Raw genomic sequence first — 20,195 nt, 5'->3', positions numbered from 1 at the left:
TTGTGTCGATATGATTGTTGTACAGGGTACAATACCCTGCCGGTGCAAATGTTCTTTTAACATCTTGGACAGTGAACAGAAAAGACACAGGCTTTTGTGATGCCCATTTTTATTCAGTAATTTTCTTACATATGCTCATTACATCGTGCTTTGTGGTTCTAATGTAATAATTACGAGTTTTATTCTTTCATTTGCATTTTATTTTTTTCATTTTACAGGGTTTTGCACCCTTCATTTGTGTTTTTTAAAGTTACTCTTGAATGTCGGTTTTTTTCTCATTGTCTGTAAGGAACTCCTGACTGGTATTCGTGGTACAGATTGCAACTATGCGGCACTTTTATTTTTTGAATCCACTTTCTGTAGTTATGTTTTTGAACTCATAGGGCCGCTGTTGACTCGCATGTGTCTGTTTTGGGACATGTCGTCAGCAGTACCCCCCCCCCCCCCCCCCCCAAGTCGATCTACCAGAATCAGTGTTAAAGACGCAGAGACCGTCTCCGAGGTACAGTGATCCACTTAAACGTCAAGACGGATCGACCTATCTTTTTTTTTTATCTTACTTTCTTGTGGAATATTGCTTACTTTTCTTCTCATTCCTGCGACCAAATCCTACCATCTTTCGTTTGACTGGAGTAAATATTCGAACGGATTTATCTGAAACAATACATCGAGGGACAATGAAAGGGCGAGTGCTGCTGTTCCTCTCGATTCTCTCTCTCGGTTCAGTGTTCGGGCAGGTCAGTTACTCTATTAATGAAGAAATGGCGAAGGGCTCTTTGGTCGGTAACATCGCGCATGATTTGGGTTTCAACGTGAAAAGCTTGCAATCTCGAAAGGCGCGTGTCTATTCCGGCGATACCGTGGAATACATCGAACTGAACAAAGACAGGGGCGTCCTGCTTGTGAAGGAGAAAATAGACAGGGAGGTCCTCTGCGGACAGACGTCGCCGTGCGCGTTGCATTTCCAGATCATTTTGGAGAACCCCATAGAGTTCTACAGCGTGACGGTTGAGATCGTGGACATAAACGACAACCCTCCCGCTTTCGAGAAAGGGGAAATTAATTTCAAAATAAGCGAGTCTGCAGTCATCGGGTCGAAGTTCGATTTGGAGAGGGCTGTGGACTCGGACGTCGGTATAAACGGTCTCCAAAGCTACGCGCTTAAACCGACGGACAATTTCGCCCTGAAGCTGCACGATCAGGTAGACGGCGCAAAGAACATCGAAATGATTTTACAAAAGCCCCTAGACCGGGAGATGCACGAGCATATATCTCTAGTATTGACTGCCGTAGATGGAGGAGAGCCTCAGATGTCTGGAACAATGCAGATTGTTGTCACCGTGTTAGACGTGAACGACAACGCTCCCGTCTTCACGCGGTCCGTTTATAAAGCCACTGTCACGGAACACTCTCCTAAAGGCACCGTGGTTATAACAGTCAGTGCGTCAGACGTCGATCACGGTTCTAATGGTAGAATCGCGTATTCCGTTAGAAATACTCTCGATGATGTCAAAGATATGTTCGAGGTGAATGAGAGGAGCGGGGAGATTCGGTTAATTGGAAATATTGATTATGAAAAGGCGCGGAATTATCAGATAAACATACGTGCAAGCGATGAAGGAGGACTCACGGACACTTGCAAAGTGATAGTCGATATTCTGGATATCAACGATAATAAGCCGATTATTAACATCATGTCCAAGTCAAATCTAATTTCTGAGAATGTCGAAGCTAATACTGTCGTGACGATAATTAATATTCAAGACCCGGATGCAGGCGACAATGGAAAAGTCCAATGTGACATTAATAATAATATCCCATTCCTATTAAAGTCGACATCCAATAACTTTTATAGCCTCGTTACAGACAGCGATTTAGACCGAGAGAGAGCCTCTGAGTATAACATCAGTGTGACGTGTTCTGATGAAGGAGTGCCCTCCCTCTCCAGCAGCGTCACTTTAACGATACAGATCTCGGATGTGAATGACAACGCGCCTGTCTTTGCGAAAAGTTCATACGAGGCGTATATTACAGAGAACAACCCGCCAGGGCTCTCTATATTCACAGTGACAACTATCGATGCTGACTGGAACCAGAATGCTCGCGTTTCTTACATACTGGAGGATTCGTCAGTTAACGGAGTTCCCATCTCCTCTTATGTGTCTGTTAGTGCTGACAGTGGAATCATCCATGCAGTGCGCTCTTTTGACTACGAACAAATTAAATATTTCCAGTTTCATGTTAAAGCCCAGGATGGAGGCTCCCCTCCACTCAGTAGCAATGTGACGGTGAAAATAATGATCCAGGACCAGAACGACAACCCCCCTCAGGTTCTGTACCCAGTCCAGACCGGTGGCCCTCTGGTGGCTGAAATGGTTCCTCGTTCAGCAGATGTGGGCTATCTGGTCACTAAAGTGGTGGCTGTTGATGTGGACTCTGGACAGAACGCCTGGCTCTCCTATAAACTGCAGAAAGCCACAGACAGAGCACTGTTTGAAGTGGGTTTACAGAATGGAGAAATAAGAACTATCCGCCAAGTCACTGATAAAGATGTTGTGAAACAAAGACTGACTGTTGTAGTGGAGGACAACGGACAGCCCTCTCGTTCAGCTACAGTCAATGTTAACGTGGCGGTGGCGGACAGCTTCCCTGAAGTGCTCTCAGAGTTCACTGACTTTACACATGACAAGGAGTACAATGACAACCTGACTTTTTACTTAGTCTTGGCTTTGGCTGTAGTTTCCTTCCTCTTCATCACGTGTTTAGTGGTGATTATATCAGTGAAAATATACAGATGGAGACAGTCTCGCATCCTGTATCATCCCAGTCTCCCGGTGATTCCATATTATCCACCACGTTACTCCGACACTTTGGGGTCAGGGACTCTGCAGCATGTGTACAATTACGAGGTGTGCAGGACGACTGACTCCAGAAAGAGTGACTGTAAGTTCGGCAGAGCTGCTAGTCAGAACGTTCTGATGATGGACCCCAGTTCTACAGGGACGATGCAGCGAATACAGAGTGAAAAGAGCATCCTGGATGAACCAGACTCTCCTCTAGAGGTTGGCAAGTAACAGTATTTTTTTTAACGATTAATTAATAACATTTTATGTCAGTTAAAAGGTTCATCGTACTACTGCAACATGTTTCCTTTGTTGTGTTCAGCACCTTGGATAGCGAAACATTCAGGCGCTGCTTGTTTCCATATTGCTCCAATCGTACTGCTGATGTTGTTAAGTTTATAACGGAGTGAGCTATCCAAGCATTATACAACATTTTTAATGTTGTTTTTTTTTTATCCCGATTACCACGGGCTTTGAAATGCGTTAACTTTTTATTCTTATGTTACATTTTAAACCATTGCATTAGCGTCTCGCATTAAATCAGACTTCTGGTGTTTATTTTCTGTATTTTTAATGCCTGACCGCAGAGGGCCGCTATTGCCTCGACTGTTCCCATTTTTCTACTTTGATTTTTGTCAGTACGTCCTCCTCCGACAATTCAGGGAGAGAGAAAGAGACAGGGGTAGCAACCGTCGTCGACATTAGTCTGCAAAGACCAGCAGGAATATAAGCTACGTGGATATGCTCGTCATACTTTGACTTTTATTGAGATTTTACGGACTACACACTTTGTTCCCTTCACGCCATATTTTGCAAAATATTTTTTTCATTCGGACGGAATATAAGGATTTTCTTCTTTCCATTTGCTGGGAAACATGATATCGGTGAAATGGCCCGTCGGACTGTTGGCGATTTTGATCCTTTCTCTCGGTTCAATTCGGGGGCAGGTCAGTTACTCGATTCCAGAAGAAATGACAAAAGGCTCAACAGTCGGTAATATCGCCCAGGATTTGGGCTTGGATTTGAAAAGACTTAAAGCGGGTAACGCTCGTGTATATTCTGGCGACAGCGCCGAGCACATCGAGCTCAACAAAGACAGAGGAGTCCTGCTGATCAAGGAAAGGATAGATAGAGAGGCTTTGTGTAGCGATGTCTCCCCTTGTGCTTTACATTTTCAGATTATTTTAGAAAATCCTATGGAATTTTACAGCGTGACGGTGGAGATATTAGACATAAACGACCACCCGCCAGCGTTTGAAAAAAACGAAATGAAATTTAAAATAAGCGAGTCGGCAGTCGTTGGTTCGAAATTCGTTCTGGAAAGAGCGAGGGACCTTGATGTCGGCCCCAATGGTTTGCAAAATTACCTGCTCAAACCCACCGATAATTTCTCATTAAAATCGCATGATCAGGCGGACGGGACCAAAAATGTCGAGATGATCCTACAGAAACCTCTGGACAGAGAGAAAAGTGACCTCGTGTCTTTGGTTTTGACAGCTGTGGACGGAGGAGAGCCGCAGATGTCTGGAACAATGCAGATTATCATCACAGTTTTAGATAATAATGACAACGCGCCTGTTTTCACACAGTCTGTATACAGAGCCACCGTGATGGAAAACGCCCCTAAAGGCACAGTGGTAACGACTGTTAGTGCGTCAGATGCTGACCAAGGCTCAAACGGTAAAATTGAATATTCAATTACAAATACCTTAGATGACGTGAGAGATATTTTTGAGGTAAACGAAGAGAACGGGGAAGTCAGACTAATCGGATTTATTGATTATGAAAGGAAGCGTAATTATCAAGTCAACCTCCGTGCAAGCGACATTGGGGGGTTTACAGATTCTTGTAAAGTAATCGTCGATGTCATTGATATCAATGATAACAAACCAAATATAAAAATAATGTCTAAATCCTCGATTGTTTCTGAAAATGCAAAACCAAATACGGTGGTGACGATGATTAACATCCAGGACCCAGACTCGGGTGAAAATGGGAAAGTCCAGTGTTTTATTAATGAAAATATACCGTTTATGTTGAAATCGACGTCAAATAATTTTTATAGCCTTGTTACAGACAGTAATTTAGACAGAGAGAGAGCTTCTGAGTATAATATCAGTGTGACGTGTTCTGATGAAGGAGCGCCCTTCCTTTCCAGCGGCGTCACTCTCGCGTTACAGATCTCAGACGTAAACGATAACGCGCCTGTTTTTGAGAGGAAATCATATGAAGCCCTCTTGACAGAAAACAACACTCCTGGTCTATCAGTGTTCACAGTAAAATCCAGTGATATCGACTGGAACCAGAATGCTCGTGTTTCCTACATATTGGAGGATTCCTTGGTTAACGGGGTTCCCATCTCTTCTTATGTGTCTGTTAGTGCTGACAGTGGAGTCATCCATGCAGTGCGCTCTTTTGACTACGAGCAGATTAAAGATTTCCAGTTTGGTGTCAAAGCCCAGGATGGAGGCTCCCCTCCTCTCAGTAGCAATGTGACGGTGAAAATAATGATCCAGGACCAGAACGACAACCCCCCTCAGGTTCTGTACCCAGTCCAGACCGGTGGCCCTCTGGTGGCTGAAATGGTTCCTCGTTCAGCAGATGTGGGCTATCTGGTCACTAAAGTGGTGGCTGTTGATGTGGACTCTGGACAGAACGCCTGGCTCTCCTATAAACTGCAGAAAGCCACAGACAGAGCGTTGTTTGAAGTGGGATTACAGAATGGAGAAATAAGAACTATCCGCCAAGTCACTGATAAAGATGCTGTGAAACAAAGACTGACTGTTGTAGTGGAGGACAACGGACAGCCCTCTCGTTCAGCTACAGTCAATGTTAACGTGGCGGTGGCGGACAGCTTCCCTGAAGTGCTCTCAGAGTTCACTGACTTTACACACGACAAGGAGTACAATGACAACCTGACTTTTTACTTAGTCTTGGCTTTGGCTGTAGTTTCCTTTCTCTTCATCACGTGTTTAGTGGTGATTATATCAGTGAAAATATACAGATGGAGACAGTCTCGCATCCTCTATCATCCCAGTCTCCCGGTGATTCCATATTATCCACCACGTTACTCCGACACTTTGGGGTCAGGGACGCTGCAGCATGTGTACAATTACGAGGTGTGCAGGACGACTGACTCCAGGAAGAGTGACTGTAAGTTCGGCAGAGCTGCTAGTCAGAACGTTCTGATGATGGACCCCAGTTCTACAGGGACGATGCAGCGAATACAGAGTGAAAAGAACATCCTGGATGAGCCAGACTCTCCTCTAGAGGTTAGACCTGACTGAATGAATGCTTTACTTTTTTAGGACCATGGACAGTTACGCTGCTCTTATCATTGATTCAGTTGCATCAGTCTGTTTCTTCTTTTGGTGTGTACTACTTTTTCCAATGTGAAAATGATGATGATGATGATGATGATGATGATACATATTTTATTGCATGTCTTATTGAATTGTATCATTAATATTTACAGCATTGTCTTCATTATTATCATAGTCGCCATCCTTATCATTCATGGCAGACCAATTATATTTAAACAACTTATATTTCGAATCCTGAATGAATCTGAATCCTGCATGTTGTGATCTGTGTTAGACTCAGAGTGCCGCTGTTGGTCAGGGTGTTGCAGCTTTGCCGTGGTGCCGTTGTTCCTCCCGTCGTTTCAGTTTCCAGATGGTCCAGGCGCAGAGAGCCGCATGCATAAAACAATAAACACGGAGACGCTGGATCGTACATGGTTTCCCCCCCTGTTTTTCAAGATGAGCTGATAACGTTTCGCCTAAAAGCTTGTGGAGGACTATCGCCCAAAAGGATCATATTTTTTTGCCGTTGTTGTTCCTGCCTTAACAACCAATGTGGGAACGAACAATGGGGCGGCAAGTACTTATATCCATCTGCGTTTTCTCTCTCAATGCGGTTCTCGGGCAGGTCAGCTACTCTATTCCAGAGGAAATGGCCAAAGGTTCATTAGTCGGTAATATTGTGCAGGATTTAGGTTTGGATGTGAAAAGGCTCAAGGCAGGTAAAGCCCGTATTTTTACTCGCGACACGACGGAATACATTGAGCTCAACGAGGAAAGGGGAGTCCTGCTCATCAAAGAAAGAATAGACCGAGAGACGTTATGCGGACAAACGACGCCGTGCGCGCTGCATTTTCAGATAATCTTAGAGAACCCGATGGAGTTTTATAGCATCACCATTGAAATCACGGACGTTAACGATAACGCCCCGTTGTTTGAAAAGAGCGACGTGAAATTCAAAATCAGCGAGTCAGCTGTGAGTGGAGCAAAATTCATATTAGATGGGGCGATTGATCTCGACGTCGGGATCAACGGTTTACAGTCGTATGTACTAAAGCCGACGGACAATTTCGCCCTCAAAATACACAACCAGGCGGATGGCAGCGAAACTCTTGAGATGGTGCTGGAGAAGCCGCTCGACAGAGAAAAGAATGAGCACGTCCCCTTAATTCTGACGGCGGTAGACGGAGGAAAGCCGCAGATGTCTGGAACAATGAAAATTCTTATCTCTGTTTTAGACGCCAATGACAACGCTCCGATTTTCACACACCCTATTTATAAAGTATCAATAAGAGAAGGCGCCGCGTTAGGTACCGTCGTCACGACGGTCACGGCTACGGATGCAGACGACGGCTCCAACGGTAGAATAACGTATTCGATTTCACGCATGTTGGATCACAACCGGGGGATGTTTGAAGTGAACGAGCACAGTGGGGAGGTCAGTTTGAGCGGGGTGGTTGACTACGAAAAGGCCCGAGCGTTTCAGATAAACATACGCGCAATTGATGAAGGAGGCCTCGTTGATTCGTGCAAGGTGATCGTTGACGTCGTCGATGTGAACGACAACAAACCCGAAATCCACATCATGTCCAAATCGAATGTCATATCGGAGGACGCCAAAGCCAACACTGTCGTGACAATGATAAATATAGAGGACGCAGACTCGGGTGATAATGGCAAGGTGCGATGCACAATAAACGATGATATTCCGTTTTTAATCAAATCTGCGTCAAATAATTTCTACAGCTTAGTAACTGACAGTGATTTAGACCGAGAGAGAGCCTCTGCGTATAACATTAGTGTATCATGTTCTGATGGGGGAGTGCCCTCGCTCTCCAGCAGCGTCAGAATTACCATACAGATCTCAGATGTAAATGACAACGCGCCTGTTTTTGATGAAAGCTCATATTCAGCCTTTATTTCAGAGAACAACCCACCAGGTCACTCTGTATTCACAGTGAAAGCCAATGATGTCGACTGGAATCAGAACGCTCGTGTTTCATATTTACTAGTAGACTACTCAGTTAACGGAGTCCCCATCTCCTCATATGTGTCTGTGAGTGCTGACAGTGGAGTCATCCATGCAGTGCGCTCTTTTGACTACGAACAAATTAAGGATTTTCAGTTCCTCGTCAAAGCCCAGGATGGAGGCTCCCCTCCACTCAGTAGCAATGTGACTGTGAAAATAATGATCCAGGACCAGAACGACAACCCCCCTCAGGTTCTGTACCCAGTCCAGACCGGTGGCTCTCTGGTGGCTGAAATGGTTCCTCGTTCAGCAGATGTGGGCTATCTGGTCACTAAAGTGGTGGCTGTTGATGTGGACTCTGGACAGAACGCCTGGCTCTCCTATAAACTGCAGAAAGCCACAGACAGAGCACTGTTTGAAGTGGGTTTACAGAATGGAGAAATAAGAACTATCCGCCAAGTCACTGATAAAGATGCTGTGAAACAAAGACTGACTGTTGTAGTGGAGGACAACGGGCAGCCCTCTCGTTCAGCTACAGTCAATGTTAACGTTGCGGTGGCGGACAGCTTCCCTGAAGTGCTCTCAGAGTTCACTGACTTTACACACGACAAGGAGTACAATGACAACCTGACTTTTTACTTAGTCTTGGCTTTGGCTGTAGTTTCCTTTCTCTTCATCACGTGTTTAGTGGTGATTATATCAGTGAAAATATACAGATGGAGACAGTCTCGCATCCTGTATCATCCCAGTCTCCCGGTGATTCCATATTATCCACCACGTTACTCCGACACTTTGGGGTCAGGGACTCTGCAGCATGTGTACAATTACGAGGTGTGCAGGACGACTGACTCCAGAAAGAGTGACTGTAAGTTCGGCAGAGCTGCTAGTCAGAACGTTCTGATGATGGACCCCAGTTCTACAGGGACGACGCAGCGAATACAGAGTGAAAAGAACATCCTGGATGAACCAGACTCTCCGCTAGAGGTTAGACCTGACTGAATTTTTGTTGTCGTTTTAAAATTGATAACCCATTTCCACAGTTTAGTTGTAAGCAGCACAGACAATTACAGTACGTTATTATTGCAACCAATTGCATTTCTCTTGTTTTTTTTTTCTTGCATAGTCTCTTCAAAATTGTGAGCTGAAGCAACACATCGTGACGTTTCTTTTTTTTGATCAAGCTATATGTCTTATTTATGTTGAAATAGTTCAATAATAACTATTCGTTTCGTTGATCTTTGTCAACATTGCCATCGTTCACAATGGAACACATATTTTTCAGTGGCACATTTCGGTGAATAAATTGGAACAAATCCCTCATGCAATTCTGTATTGTGATCTAGGAGGGCCGCTGTTGGCCAGGCTGTTCCAGATTGTCAGCTTTGGTGTAGTTCCTCCCTTCGTTTCCCCCTTTAACAGACGAGCCCTGTGCGCTTTACGCACAACAATAAACCCGGAGGAGTTGGATCGCACACTGGTTTTCTCTCGTCCAACTCGGATAATATTTTTTTTTTTTACTAAAAACTCATGGATGGAAAATTCCGAAGAGGGATGTTTACGAGTTGATTGTGTCCGTCGGAAAGAACAATGGGACGGCAAATACGTATTTTTATCTGCGTCCTCTCTCTCAACGCAGTGCTCGGGCAGGTCAGTTACTCTATCCCCGAGGAAATGGCCAGGGGATCGTTTGTCGGTAATATAGCGCAGGATTTAGGTTTGGATGTGAAAAGACTTCACTCAGGTAAAGCTCGTATTTTTACTCGGGATAGCACCGAATATATTGGATTGAATAAGGAAAGCGGCGCCCTCCTTATCCAAGAAAGAATAGACAGAGAAACGCTCTGCGGACAAACAACGCCGTGCGCGCTACATTTTCAGATCATTTTAGAGAATCCGATGGAGTTTTATAGCATAAATATCGAGATTACAGACATCAATGATAACGCCCCGGCGTTTGAAAAGAGCGACGTTAAATTCAAAGTCAGCGAGTCGGCTCGAACTGGAACAAAATTTATTTTAAATAGGGCAATTGATCTCGACGTCGGTATGAATGGTTTGAAAACCTATGTCCTCGAACCAACAGATAATTTCGCCTTGAAATTACACAGTCAGGCAGGTGGAATAAAAAATATAGAAATGGTCTTAGAGACACCTCTTGATAGAGAAAAAAATGAACATATTTCTTTAGTTTTGACGGCTGTAGATGGCGGAACGCCACAGATGTCTGGAACAATGCAAATCCTGGTCTCTGTTTTAGACGCCAACGATAACGCTCCTGTTTTTACGCAGCCTGTGTACCAGGCGTCTTTAAGCGAAGACGCCAAAATAGGAACAGTTGTTACGAGGGTCACTGCTACAGACGCAGATGATGGCTCAAATGGTAAAATCACATATTCAGTTTTAACGATATTAGATCACACTCTCGGGATGTTTGAAGTAAACGAAGACAGTGGTGAGGTTCGGCTGAGTGGAGTAATTGACTACGAAAAGGCTCGGACAATAGAGATAAACATACGCGCAAGCGATGGAGGAGGTCTGGTTGACTCGTGTAAGGTTATTGTCGATGTTATTGATGTGAATGACAACGAACCTAACATTCATATTATGTCAAAATCAAATGTGATATCGGAAAATGCCAAACCCAACACCGTCGTGACAATGATAAATATAGATGACGCAGACTCGGGTGATAACGGCAAAGTACAATGTAAGATGAGCGATGAAATTCCCTTTACAATTAAATCTACATCTAACAATTTCTTCAGTTTGCTGACTACCAGTGATTTAGACAGAGAGAAGGCCTCCGAATACAATATAAGTGTGACGTGTTCTGATGAAGGAGTGCCCTCCCTCTCCAGCAGCGTCACCATCACCTTACAGATCTCAGATGTAAATGACAATGCCCCCGAGTTTGAGAAGGGATCATATGAGACCTTCATGATGGAGAACAATACACCGGGTCTCTCTGTATTCACAGTGAAGGCAATTGACGCGGATTGGAACCAGAACGCTCGTGTTTCTTACATCCTAGATGATTCTTCCATTAACGGAGTTCCAGTCTCCTCATATGTGTCTGTTAGTGCTGACAGTGGAGTCGTCCATGCAGTGCGCTCTTTTGACTACGAGCAGATCAAGGATTTCCAGTTCCTCGTCAAAGCCCAGGATGGAGGCTCCCCTCCACTCAGTAGCAATGTGACGGTGAAAATAATGATCCAGGACCAGAACGACAACCCCCCTCAGGTTCTGTACCCAGTCCAGACCGGTGGCCCTCTGGTGGCTGAAATGGTTCCTCGTTCAGCAGATGTGGGCTATCTGGTCACTAAAGTGGTGGCTGTTGATGTGGACTCTGGACAGAACGCCTGGCTCTCCTATAAACTGCAGAAAGCCACAGACAGAGCGCTGTTTGAAGTGGGATTACAGAATGGAGAAATAAGAACTATCCGCCAAGTCACTGATAAAGATGCTGTGAAACAAAGACTGACTGTTGTAGTGGAGGACAACGGACAGCCCTCTCGTTCAGCTACAGTCAATGTTAACGTGGCGGTGGCGGACAGCTTCCCTGAAGTGCTCTCAGAGTTCACTGACTTCACACACGACAAGGAGTACAATGACAACCTGACTTTTTACTTAGTCTTGGCTTTGGCTGTAGTTTCCTTCCTCTTCATCACATGTTTAGTCGTGATTATATCAGTGAAAATATACAGATGGAGACAGTCTCGCATCCTGTATCATCCCAGTCTCCCGGTGATTCCATATTGTCCACCACGTTACTCCGACACTTTAGGGTCAGGGACTCTGCAGCATGTGTACAATTACGAGGTGTGCAGGACGACTGACTCCAGAAAGAGTGACTGTAATTTCGGCAGAGCTGCTAGTCAGAACATTCTGATGATGGACCCCAGTTCTACAGGGACGATGCAGCGACTACAGAGTGAAAAGAACATCCTGGATGAACCTGACTCTCCTCTAGAGGTTAGACCTGACTGAATTCTTGTTGTCATTTGATTATTGATAACTAATTTCCAACGTTTAGTTCTAAGCAGCACAGTCAGTTAAAGTACGTCATTATTGTAACCAATTGCATTTCTCCTGTTACTTTTTTTTCTTGCATTGTCTATTCAACAATCTGAGCTGGAGCAACACAGCGTGGCGTTTTCTTTTTTTAATCGAGCCACATGTTTTTTTTTATGTTGAAATAGTTAAATAATAATTATTCGTGTCACTGATCTTTGTCAACATTGTCATCGTTCACAATGGAACACACATTTTTTCAGCGGCACATTTCGTTTAATGAATTCGTACAAATCCCTCATGCAATTCTGTATTGTGATCTAGGAGGGCCGCTGTTGGCCTGAATGTTCCAGATTGTCAGCTTTGGTGTAGTTCCTCCCTTCGTTTCCCCATTTAACAGACGAGCCCTGTGCGCTTTACGCACAACAATAAACCCGGAGGAGCTGAATCGCACGAGTTTTCTCTCGTCCACACGGATAATAAAGATTTTTTTTTTACTAAAAACTCATGGATGGAAAATTCCGAAGAGGGATATTTACGAGTTGATTGTGTCCGTCGGAAAGAACAATGGGACGGCAAATACGTATTTTTATCTGCGTCCTCTCTCTCAACGCAGTGCTCGGGCAGGTCAGTTACTCTATCCCCGAGGAAATGGCCAGGGGATCGTTTGTCGGTAATATAGCGCAGGATTTAGGTTTGGATGTGAAAAGACTTCACTCAGGTAAAGCTCGTATTTTTACTCGGGATAGCACCGAATATATTGGATTGAATAAGGAAAGCGGCGCCCTCCTTATCCAAGAAAGAATAGACAGAGAAACGCTCTGCGGACAAACAACGCCGTGCGCGCTACATTTTCAGATCATTTTAGAGAATCCGATGGAGTTTTATAGCATAAATATCGAGATTACAGACGTCAATGATAACGCCCCGGCGTTTGAAAAGAGCGACGTTAAATTCAAAGTCAGCGAGTCGGCTCGAACTGGAACAAAATTTATGTTAGATAGGGCAATTGATCTCGACGTCGGTATAAATGGTTTGAAAACCTATGTCCTCGAACCAACAGATAATTTCGCAATGAAATTACACAGTCAGGCAGGTGGAATAAAACATATAGAAATGGTCTTAGAGACACCTCTTGATAGAGAAAAAAATGAACATATTTCTTTAGTTTTGACGGCTGTAGATGGCGGAACGCCACAGATGTCTGGAACAATGCAAATCCTGGTCTCTGTTTTAGACGCCAACGATAACGCTCCTGTTTTTACGCAGCCTGTGTACCAGGCGTCTTTAAGCGAAGACGCCAAAATAGGAACAATTGTTACGAGGGTCACTGCTACAGACGCAGATGATGGCTCAAATGGTAAAATCACATACTCAGTTTCAAGGATCTTAGATCACACGCGAGGGATGTTTGAAGTAAACGAAGACAGTGGTGAGGTTCGGCTGAGTGGAGTAATTGACTACGAAAAGGCTCGGACAATAGAAATAAACATACGCGCAAGCGATGGGGGAGGTCTGGTTTCCTCGTGTAAGCTTATTGTCGATGTTATTGATGTGAATGACAACGAACCTTACATTCATATTATGTCAAAATCAAATGTGATATCGGAAAATGTCAAACCCAACACCGTCGTGACAATGATAAATATAGATGACGCAGACTCGGGTGATAACGGCAAAGTACAATGTAAGATGAGCGATGAAATTCCCTTTACAATTAAATCTACATCTAACAATTTCTTCAGTTTGCTGACTACCAGTGATTTAGACAGAGAGAAGGCCTCCGAATACAATATAAGTGTGACGTGTTCTGATGAAGGAGTGCCCTCCCTCTCCAGCAGCGTCACCATCCCCTTACAGATCTCAGATGTAAATGACAATGCCCCCGAGTTTGAGAAGGGATCATATGAGACCTTCATGATGGAGAACAATACACCGGGTCTCTCTGTATTCACAGTGAAGGCAATTGACGCCGATTGGAACCAGAACGCTCGTGTTTCTTACATCCTAGATGATTCTTCCATTAACGGAGTTCCAGTCTCCTCATATGTGTCTGTTAGTGCTGACAGTGGAGTCGTCCATGCAGTGCGCTCTTTTGACTACGAGCAGATTAAAGATTTCCAGTTCAATGTCAAAGCCCAGGATGGAGGCTCCCCTCCACTCAGTAGCAATGTGACGGTGAAAATAATGATCCAGGACCAGAACGACAACCCCCCTCAGGTTCTGTACCCAGTCCAGACCGGTGGCCCTCTGGTGGCTGAAATGGTTCCTCGTTCAGCAGATGTGGGCTATCTGGTCACTAAAGTGGTGGCTGTTGATGTGGACTCTGGACAGAACGCCTGGCTCTCCTATAAACTGCAGAAAGCCACAGACAGAGCGCTGTTTGAAGTGGGATTACAGAATGGAGAAATAAGAACTATCCGCCAAGTCACTGATAAAGATGTTGTGAAACAAAGACTGACTGTTGTAGTGGAGGACAACGGACAGCCCTCTCGTTCAGCTACAGTCAATGTTAACGTGGCGGTGGCGGACAGCTTCCCTGAAGTGCTCTCAGAGTTCACTGACTTCACACACGACAAGGAGTACAATGACAACCTGACTTTTTATTTAGTCTTGGCTTTGGCTGTAGTTTCCTTTCTCTTCATCACGTGTTTAGTGGTGATTATATCAGTGAAAATATACAGATGGAGACAGTCTCGCATCCTCTATCATCCCAGTCTCCCGGTGATTCCATATTATCCACCACGTTACTCCGACACTTTGGGGTCAGGGAAGCTGCAGCATGTGTACAATTACGAGGTGTGCAGGACGACTGACTCCAGAAAGAGTGACTGTAAGTTCGGCAGAGCTGCGAGTCAGAACGTTCTGATGATGGACCCCAGTTCTACAGGGACGATGCAGCGAATACAGAGTGAAAAGAACATCCTGGATGAACCAGACTCTCCTCTGGAGGTTAGACTTTAACAAACAACAACACTTGTTTTTTCATGCAGAATATAATACATCTTAAAAATAAATTGACATGCATGATCTCATCTATCTATCTATCTATCTATCTATCTATCTATCTATCTATCTATCTATCTATCTATCTATCTATCTATCTATCTATCTATCCATCTATCTTTTCTGTCTTTATATGTTGTAGTATCACTTTCCGTCTCTAAGAGCCGCTGTTGGTTGGTGTGAGGAGGACAGAATCCTATCGCAGTTTTTTTTTCTCTATACGCAATAGGTCTGCACCTATTAAACTACCCTCACAAAGGAACCCAGTTCCCGAACCGATCCCCAGGAAACCCACTTGGCACCAACCGTCTTTCGGAATAATTTGTTATTTGGACAATTTGATCTCTTTTTATCGGATGTGTTTTGAATAAGAGTGCTGCGTCTTCGTTTTCCGGAGATGATTGTCCGGCGGCTGCTTGTTCTCTGCTTCTGCATCGCGGATATGTCGCTCGGACAGGTCCGTTATTCCATCCCCGAGGAGATGGCGACGGGTTCTTTCGTAGGGAATATTGTCGCGGATCTGGGTTTAGATACCGCAAGACTGAAATCCGGTCGGGCTCGGATATTTACCGAGGATAACAGTGAGTACATTGGTCTGAATGCGGACAGAGGGACTTTGGTCGTGACAAAAAGGATAGATAGAGAACAGCTGTGCGGGCAGACGTCCCCATGCTCTCTGCATTTACAGATCATTTTGGACAACCCAATGGAGCTCCATCGCATTGATGTGGAAATCACTGATATTAATGACAACGCCCCCGCTTTTACTAAGAAGGAGATGAAGTTTGAAATCAGTGAAATGGCTTCGAAGGGCTCTCGTTTTTCCCTCGACGGTGCCAAAGATCCGGACGTTGCGTTGAATACTCTCCAAACGTACAAATTAAACCCCACCGAGCATTTCAAATTAAACATGCTGTCTCGGCTCGATGGCACGAAATATGTAGAAATGGTTCTGCAGTCGGCATTAGACAGAGAAGAGCAAGAAGAGCATAAATTAATATTGACAGCATATGATGGCGGAGATCCGCAGAAATCGGGGTCCGTCAGAATAAACATAATTGTTATGGACGCAAATGATAATGCTCCTGTATTTAGCCAATCTGTGTACAGGATAAATGTTCCGGAAAATTATTCCAAGGGCAGCGTTATTTTAACAGTCAGTGCCACCGATGCAGATCAGGGAACAAACGGAGAAGTGGTATATTCACTCTCTCAAAATAGCGATAGGGTGTCGTCCCTGTTTAATATAGACCCCGGCACTGGAGAAATCACTGTCAATGATATTTTAGATTACGAAAAAGCCAAGCATTATGAAATTGATCTCGAAGCTAACGACAAAGGGGGGTTAAGAGATACAAGCAAGGTCTTAATTGATCTGATTGACGTAAATGACAACGCCCCCGTTATTAATATAATATCCTTTTCAAATCCTATACCGGAGGATTCAGCTCCAGAGACTCTTATAGCAATGTTGAATATCAAAGATTTGGACTCAGGCAAAAATGGCCAGGTTAAATGTTCAATCAGTCTGGATCTGCCTTTCAAAATCAAATCAACCTCATCTAATTTCTATAGTTTGGTGACTGATGACGATTTGGACCGCGAAATAGTCCCAGAATATAGCATAACCATAATTGCCTCTGATGAAGGGTCTCCCCCTTTTTCTACAAACAAAACAATTGTCCTGAGAATCTCTGATGTAAATGACAACCCACCTCTGTTCTCAGAACAGTCCTTTACTGCTTACATCAGTGAAAATAATTTACCTGGAATGTCAATCCTCTCTCTCAAAGCAAGTGACAAGGATTTTGGGAATAATGCACGTATTGCCTATTTCCTTGATGACAGTCAATTCAATGGAAGGGCCTCGCCTTTCTTTTCAGTCAATGCAGAGAGTGGTGAACTACTTGCTGTGCGTTCTTTCGATTATGAGCAAACAAAACAGTTCCAAGTTAGTATTAAAGCCCAGGATGGAGGCTCCCCTCCACTCAGTAGCAATGTAACTGTGAAAATAATGATCCAGGACCAGAACGACAACCCCCCTCAGGTTCTGTACCCAGTCCAGACCGGTGGCTCTCTGGTGGCTGAAATGGTTCCTCGTTCAGCAGATGTGGGCTATCTGGTCACTAAAGTGGTGGCCGTTGATGTGGACTCTGGACAGAACGCCTGGCTCTCCTATAAGCTGCAGAAAGCCACAGACAGAGCGCTGTTTGAAGTGGGATTACAGAATGGAGAAATAAGAACTATCCGCCAAGTCACTGATAAAGACGTTGTGAAACAAAGACTGACTGTTGTAGTGGAGGACAACGGACAGCCCTCTCGTTCAGCCACAGTCAATGTTAACGTGGCGGTGGCGGACAGCTTCCCTGAAGTGCTCTCAGAGTTCACTGACTTTACACACGACAAGGAGTACAATGACAACCTGACTTTTTATTTAGTCTTGGCTTTGGCTGTAGTTTCCTTTCTCTTCATCACGTGTTTAGTGGTGATTATATCAGTGAAAATATACAGATGGAGACATGAGCGGCAGTTTTTCAAATCTAATGGGAATCTTCCAGTTATTCCTTATTATCCACCTCTTTATGCTGATGTAGGAGGGACTGGGACGTTGAAGCATGTGTTCAATTATGATGTCTGTGGAACTACTGACTCCCGGAAGAGTGATATGACGTACGTCCGCCCCTTCAGTCAGAGCACTTTGAGTGTTGACCATGATATCGCCAAAACAGTGCCAAGGCAAACCAAGACATCAGAAGATTTGGTAACAGAGGTGAGGCCTTGATGTCTCCACCATTGTTTTTTTTTTTTTTTTTAGCCTCTATGTTCATTCTTTCACAGACCTTTATCATTTCCTTTGTGTTGCTTTTTCTTGCCAAATGATGTTTTGAGATAGTTTCCTATAGAGTGTTAATGGGACTCAGTGTTTGCTTATCATAAGGCTAAAAGACAACCCAATTAAAAAATGTAGAGGAACATCATTTTATTGATGGGCTTGGCTACTGATTCTGTTGCCTTTTATCCATTATATGTAGAATTGATAACAACCTCTCTGGATATTGTTGTGGGTCGTGATTTTTATATCACAGTATAATTACACCTTCATACTGTGTAATTTGTGATTATTGGGGCATGCCAGGACATAATGTTAAAACATGCACGACTGTAGATTGAAATGTGAGTTGCTGTGCTGCATTGTAAGAAAGAATTTGGCTGGTGTCATACTAAAGCATCACTGCGGTGGAATGTGTCCCTTTCTCTTAGAAGGACAGCAGTGAACTATTTTTCATTGACCTAGTTCCCTGCCTTATATGCTGCTGCCATGTTTCCACATTTTGTTTAGCCTGAGCCTGTGCATACGGGGAACAGAGGCAGGAAAAAAAAAAAGAGAAATGTTAAAAAACACTTTAGTTTATAAGGCAGCGAGAATAGTGTAAAACATGATACAAGGGGCAGGATGAAGAGAAAATGAGGGCAGTGTGTATATATAGTGATGGAGAGTCTGTGGAAGAAGGAGGGAGTGAGATGAGAGCGGCAGAGAGGCAGAGGAATGAAGGTGGGGGAGGGGTGGAACCACGTGGTAACTGGTTCAGTCTCCACCATCCCTGCGCAGCATCCACGTTAGTGATGCGAGGTAGCCATTTTGGTCAGCTGCGCTCTTTGTCTGCTAAAGGAGGGGGCCGGGGGAAGCATCATGTGTGGAACATGGATATTTAGGGATTCATTAGTGAGATGCGAGGGGGATGTATCTGCCCTTCACAGTGCATCTCACGTACTGTCATATTTTTGGTGTGAAAGAAGGAGACTGATAGAGGATAGAAGGGTAGAGAGTTATCTGTGGAAAATAACAAATATTACATGGGTGAAAGGAATTGGGTCAGGGACTGAACATGTGATATAGAGTTAATGCCAGACTGAGAGCAATTTACTTATAATGACTTCAGAATATATTGCAATAGAGTAACAGCCTGCCAAGAGGAGTCATTTAATGATGTATATTGTTTTTTTTTGTATACATCATTGTTTTCCATTCACAACAGCCTGATTTCCTAAAGGTGTCACCTGTGCTAAATGCCTTCATGTGTAACAACCAACACAAGGGAAAGATTAATCACTGTGCGGCTTTCAGGATGCACTGACAAAATAATGTCAACCTTCTGTTCGACAGACTTTTCTAGTCAGAAGAGAAGTTAAGCGTTTATGCATCATTCCTGGTGACTATGATGTTTATGTGTTTCAATCAAGGGTGTTCAAAAGTGACTGTTTATGAAGTTTTCTACAGTTTATTTTACAGTGAGGCTTTATAAATGTGAACGTGCCTTGCCCATTTTATCTCTCTCACATAAAACATGATTTGTTTGTTATTTTTGTATGGAAAAAAGTAGTATAAGCAGACTGCTCATAAACCTCCAGTAGAAGTCAGGAAGCTAGTTTTATTATCCCTGGAAGCATTCTATCATCATTAGCATAATCCAACACATGTGTCTGCTCTGCCCTACCTGTTATGACCGCAGTTCAACAAGTAACTCTGTTCCCTGAAAGATTTTACTGAGAACCATAAATCCTGGTGTGCACTGTGTTCCCACAGGGGTCAAGGCTCACACGAATCTTTTTGCCCACCGCTAAATGGCTCATCCTGTTTCTTAATGGGGGGGGGGGTCTTTAAGACCAAATATCCAGTATTCTTCCCATGCCTGTCTGTAACTAACTCTTTAAAAAAGATGTTCTTGTCACTTACCCCAAATTCTCAGCGTCAAATGACAAACAATATAAAGTGAGAGAAGAAAGGATGAGGTTTTTTTCAAATGTTACATTGTTATAAATCACGGTGGTGTGTATTCTCACTGCAAAGTTTCTGTTTGTGCTCTGCAGCTGAAAAACTGTGTTGAACATCAAGGCAAAATAGTGAAAGGGCCACAAAAACAATCATAATTTACAGATATTTTGATAATAAACACAAAATACTGTTGTCTTTGTACTAACAACTGGCCTCAGAGCTTTAATCCACATTATTGAATCTCCACTCACTGTGATGTGGTTTTTGGCAGACATTCTGACAACTAGTTT

General features: G+C 43.8%; 5 protein-coding genes across 8 annotated transcripts in view; all 5 read left to right on the top strand.

Moving 5' to 3' along the window:
• Nucleotides 1-20,195, top strand: part of LOC307236154 (protocadherin gamma-C5-like) — a gene marked incomplete at its 5' end in the record, with an annotated part of 315,288 nt that overhangs the window by 242,933 nt on the left and 52,160 nt on the right. The gene's annotated exons all lie outside the window — the stretch shown is intronic.
• LOC307235506 (protocadherin beta-16-like) lies at nucleotides 678-6,130 on the top strand (the record flags this gene model as incomplete). Its single annotated transcript, XM_080007631.1, has 2 exons — nucleotides 678-1,202; nucleotides 4,256-6,130. The coding sequence occupies 2 exons, from the start codon at nucleotides 678-680 to the stop codon at nucleotides 6,128-6,130; spliced, it is 2,400 nt and encodes a 799-aa protein (XP_079863757.1).
• LOC307235505 (protocadherin gamma-A2-like) lies at nucleotides 6,699-9,113 on the top strand (the record flags this gene model as incomplete). The annotated part of the gene is made up of 1 exon (XM_080007630.1): nucleotides 6,699-9,113. One exon carries the CDS (start codon nucleotides 6,699-6,701, stop codon nucleotides 9,111-9,113), a length of 2,415 nt encoding a protein of 804 aa, XP_079863756.1.
• LOC307235504 (protocadherin gamma-A2-like) lies at nucleotides 9,702-12,101 on the top strand (the record flags this gene model as incomplete). The annotated part of the gene is made up of 1 exon (XM_080007629.1): nucleotides 9,702-12,101. One exon carries the CDS (start codon nucleotides 9,702-9,704, stop codon nucleotides 12,099-12,101), a length of 2,400 nt encoding a protein of 799 aa, XP_079863755.1.
• Nucleotides 12,693-15,089, top strand: LOC307236163 (protocadherin gamma-A5-like; the record flags this gene model as incomplete). The annotated part of the gene is made up of 1 exon (XM_080008481.1): nucleotides 12,693-15,089. The coding sequence occupies one exon, from the start codon at nucleotides 12,693-12,695 to the stop codon at nucleotides 15,087-15,089; it is 2,397 nt and encodes a 798-aa protein (XP_079864607.1).

Source organism: Zeus faber (genome assembly GCF_960531495.2).
Source record: "Zeus faber genome assembly, chromosome: 10".
NCBI classification, from domain to species: Eukaryota; Metazoa; Chordata; class Actinopteri; order Zeiformes; family Zeidae; genus Zeus; species Zeus faber.
The sequence above is the reverse complement of the archived record's forward strand: the minus strand, read 5'-3'. Positions and strand labels throughout refer to the sequence as shown.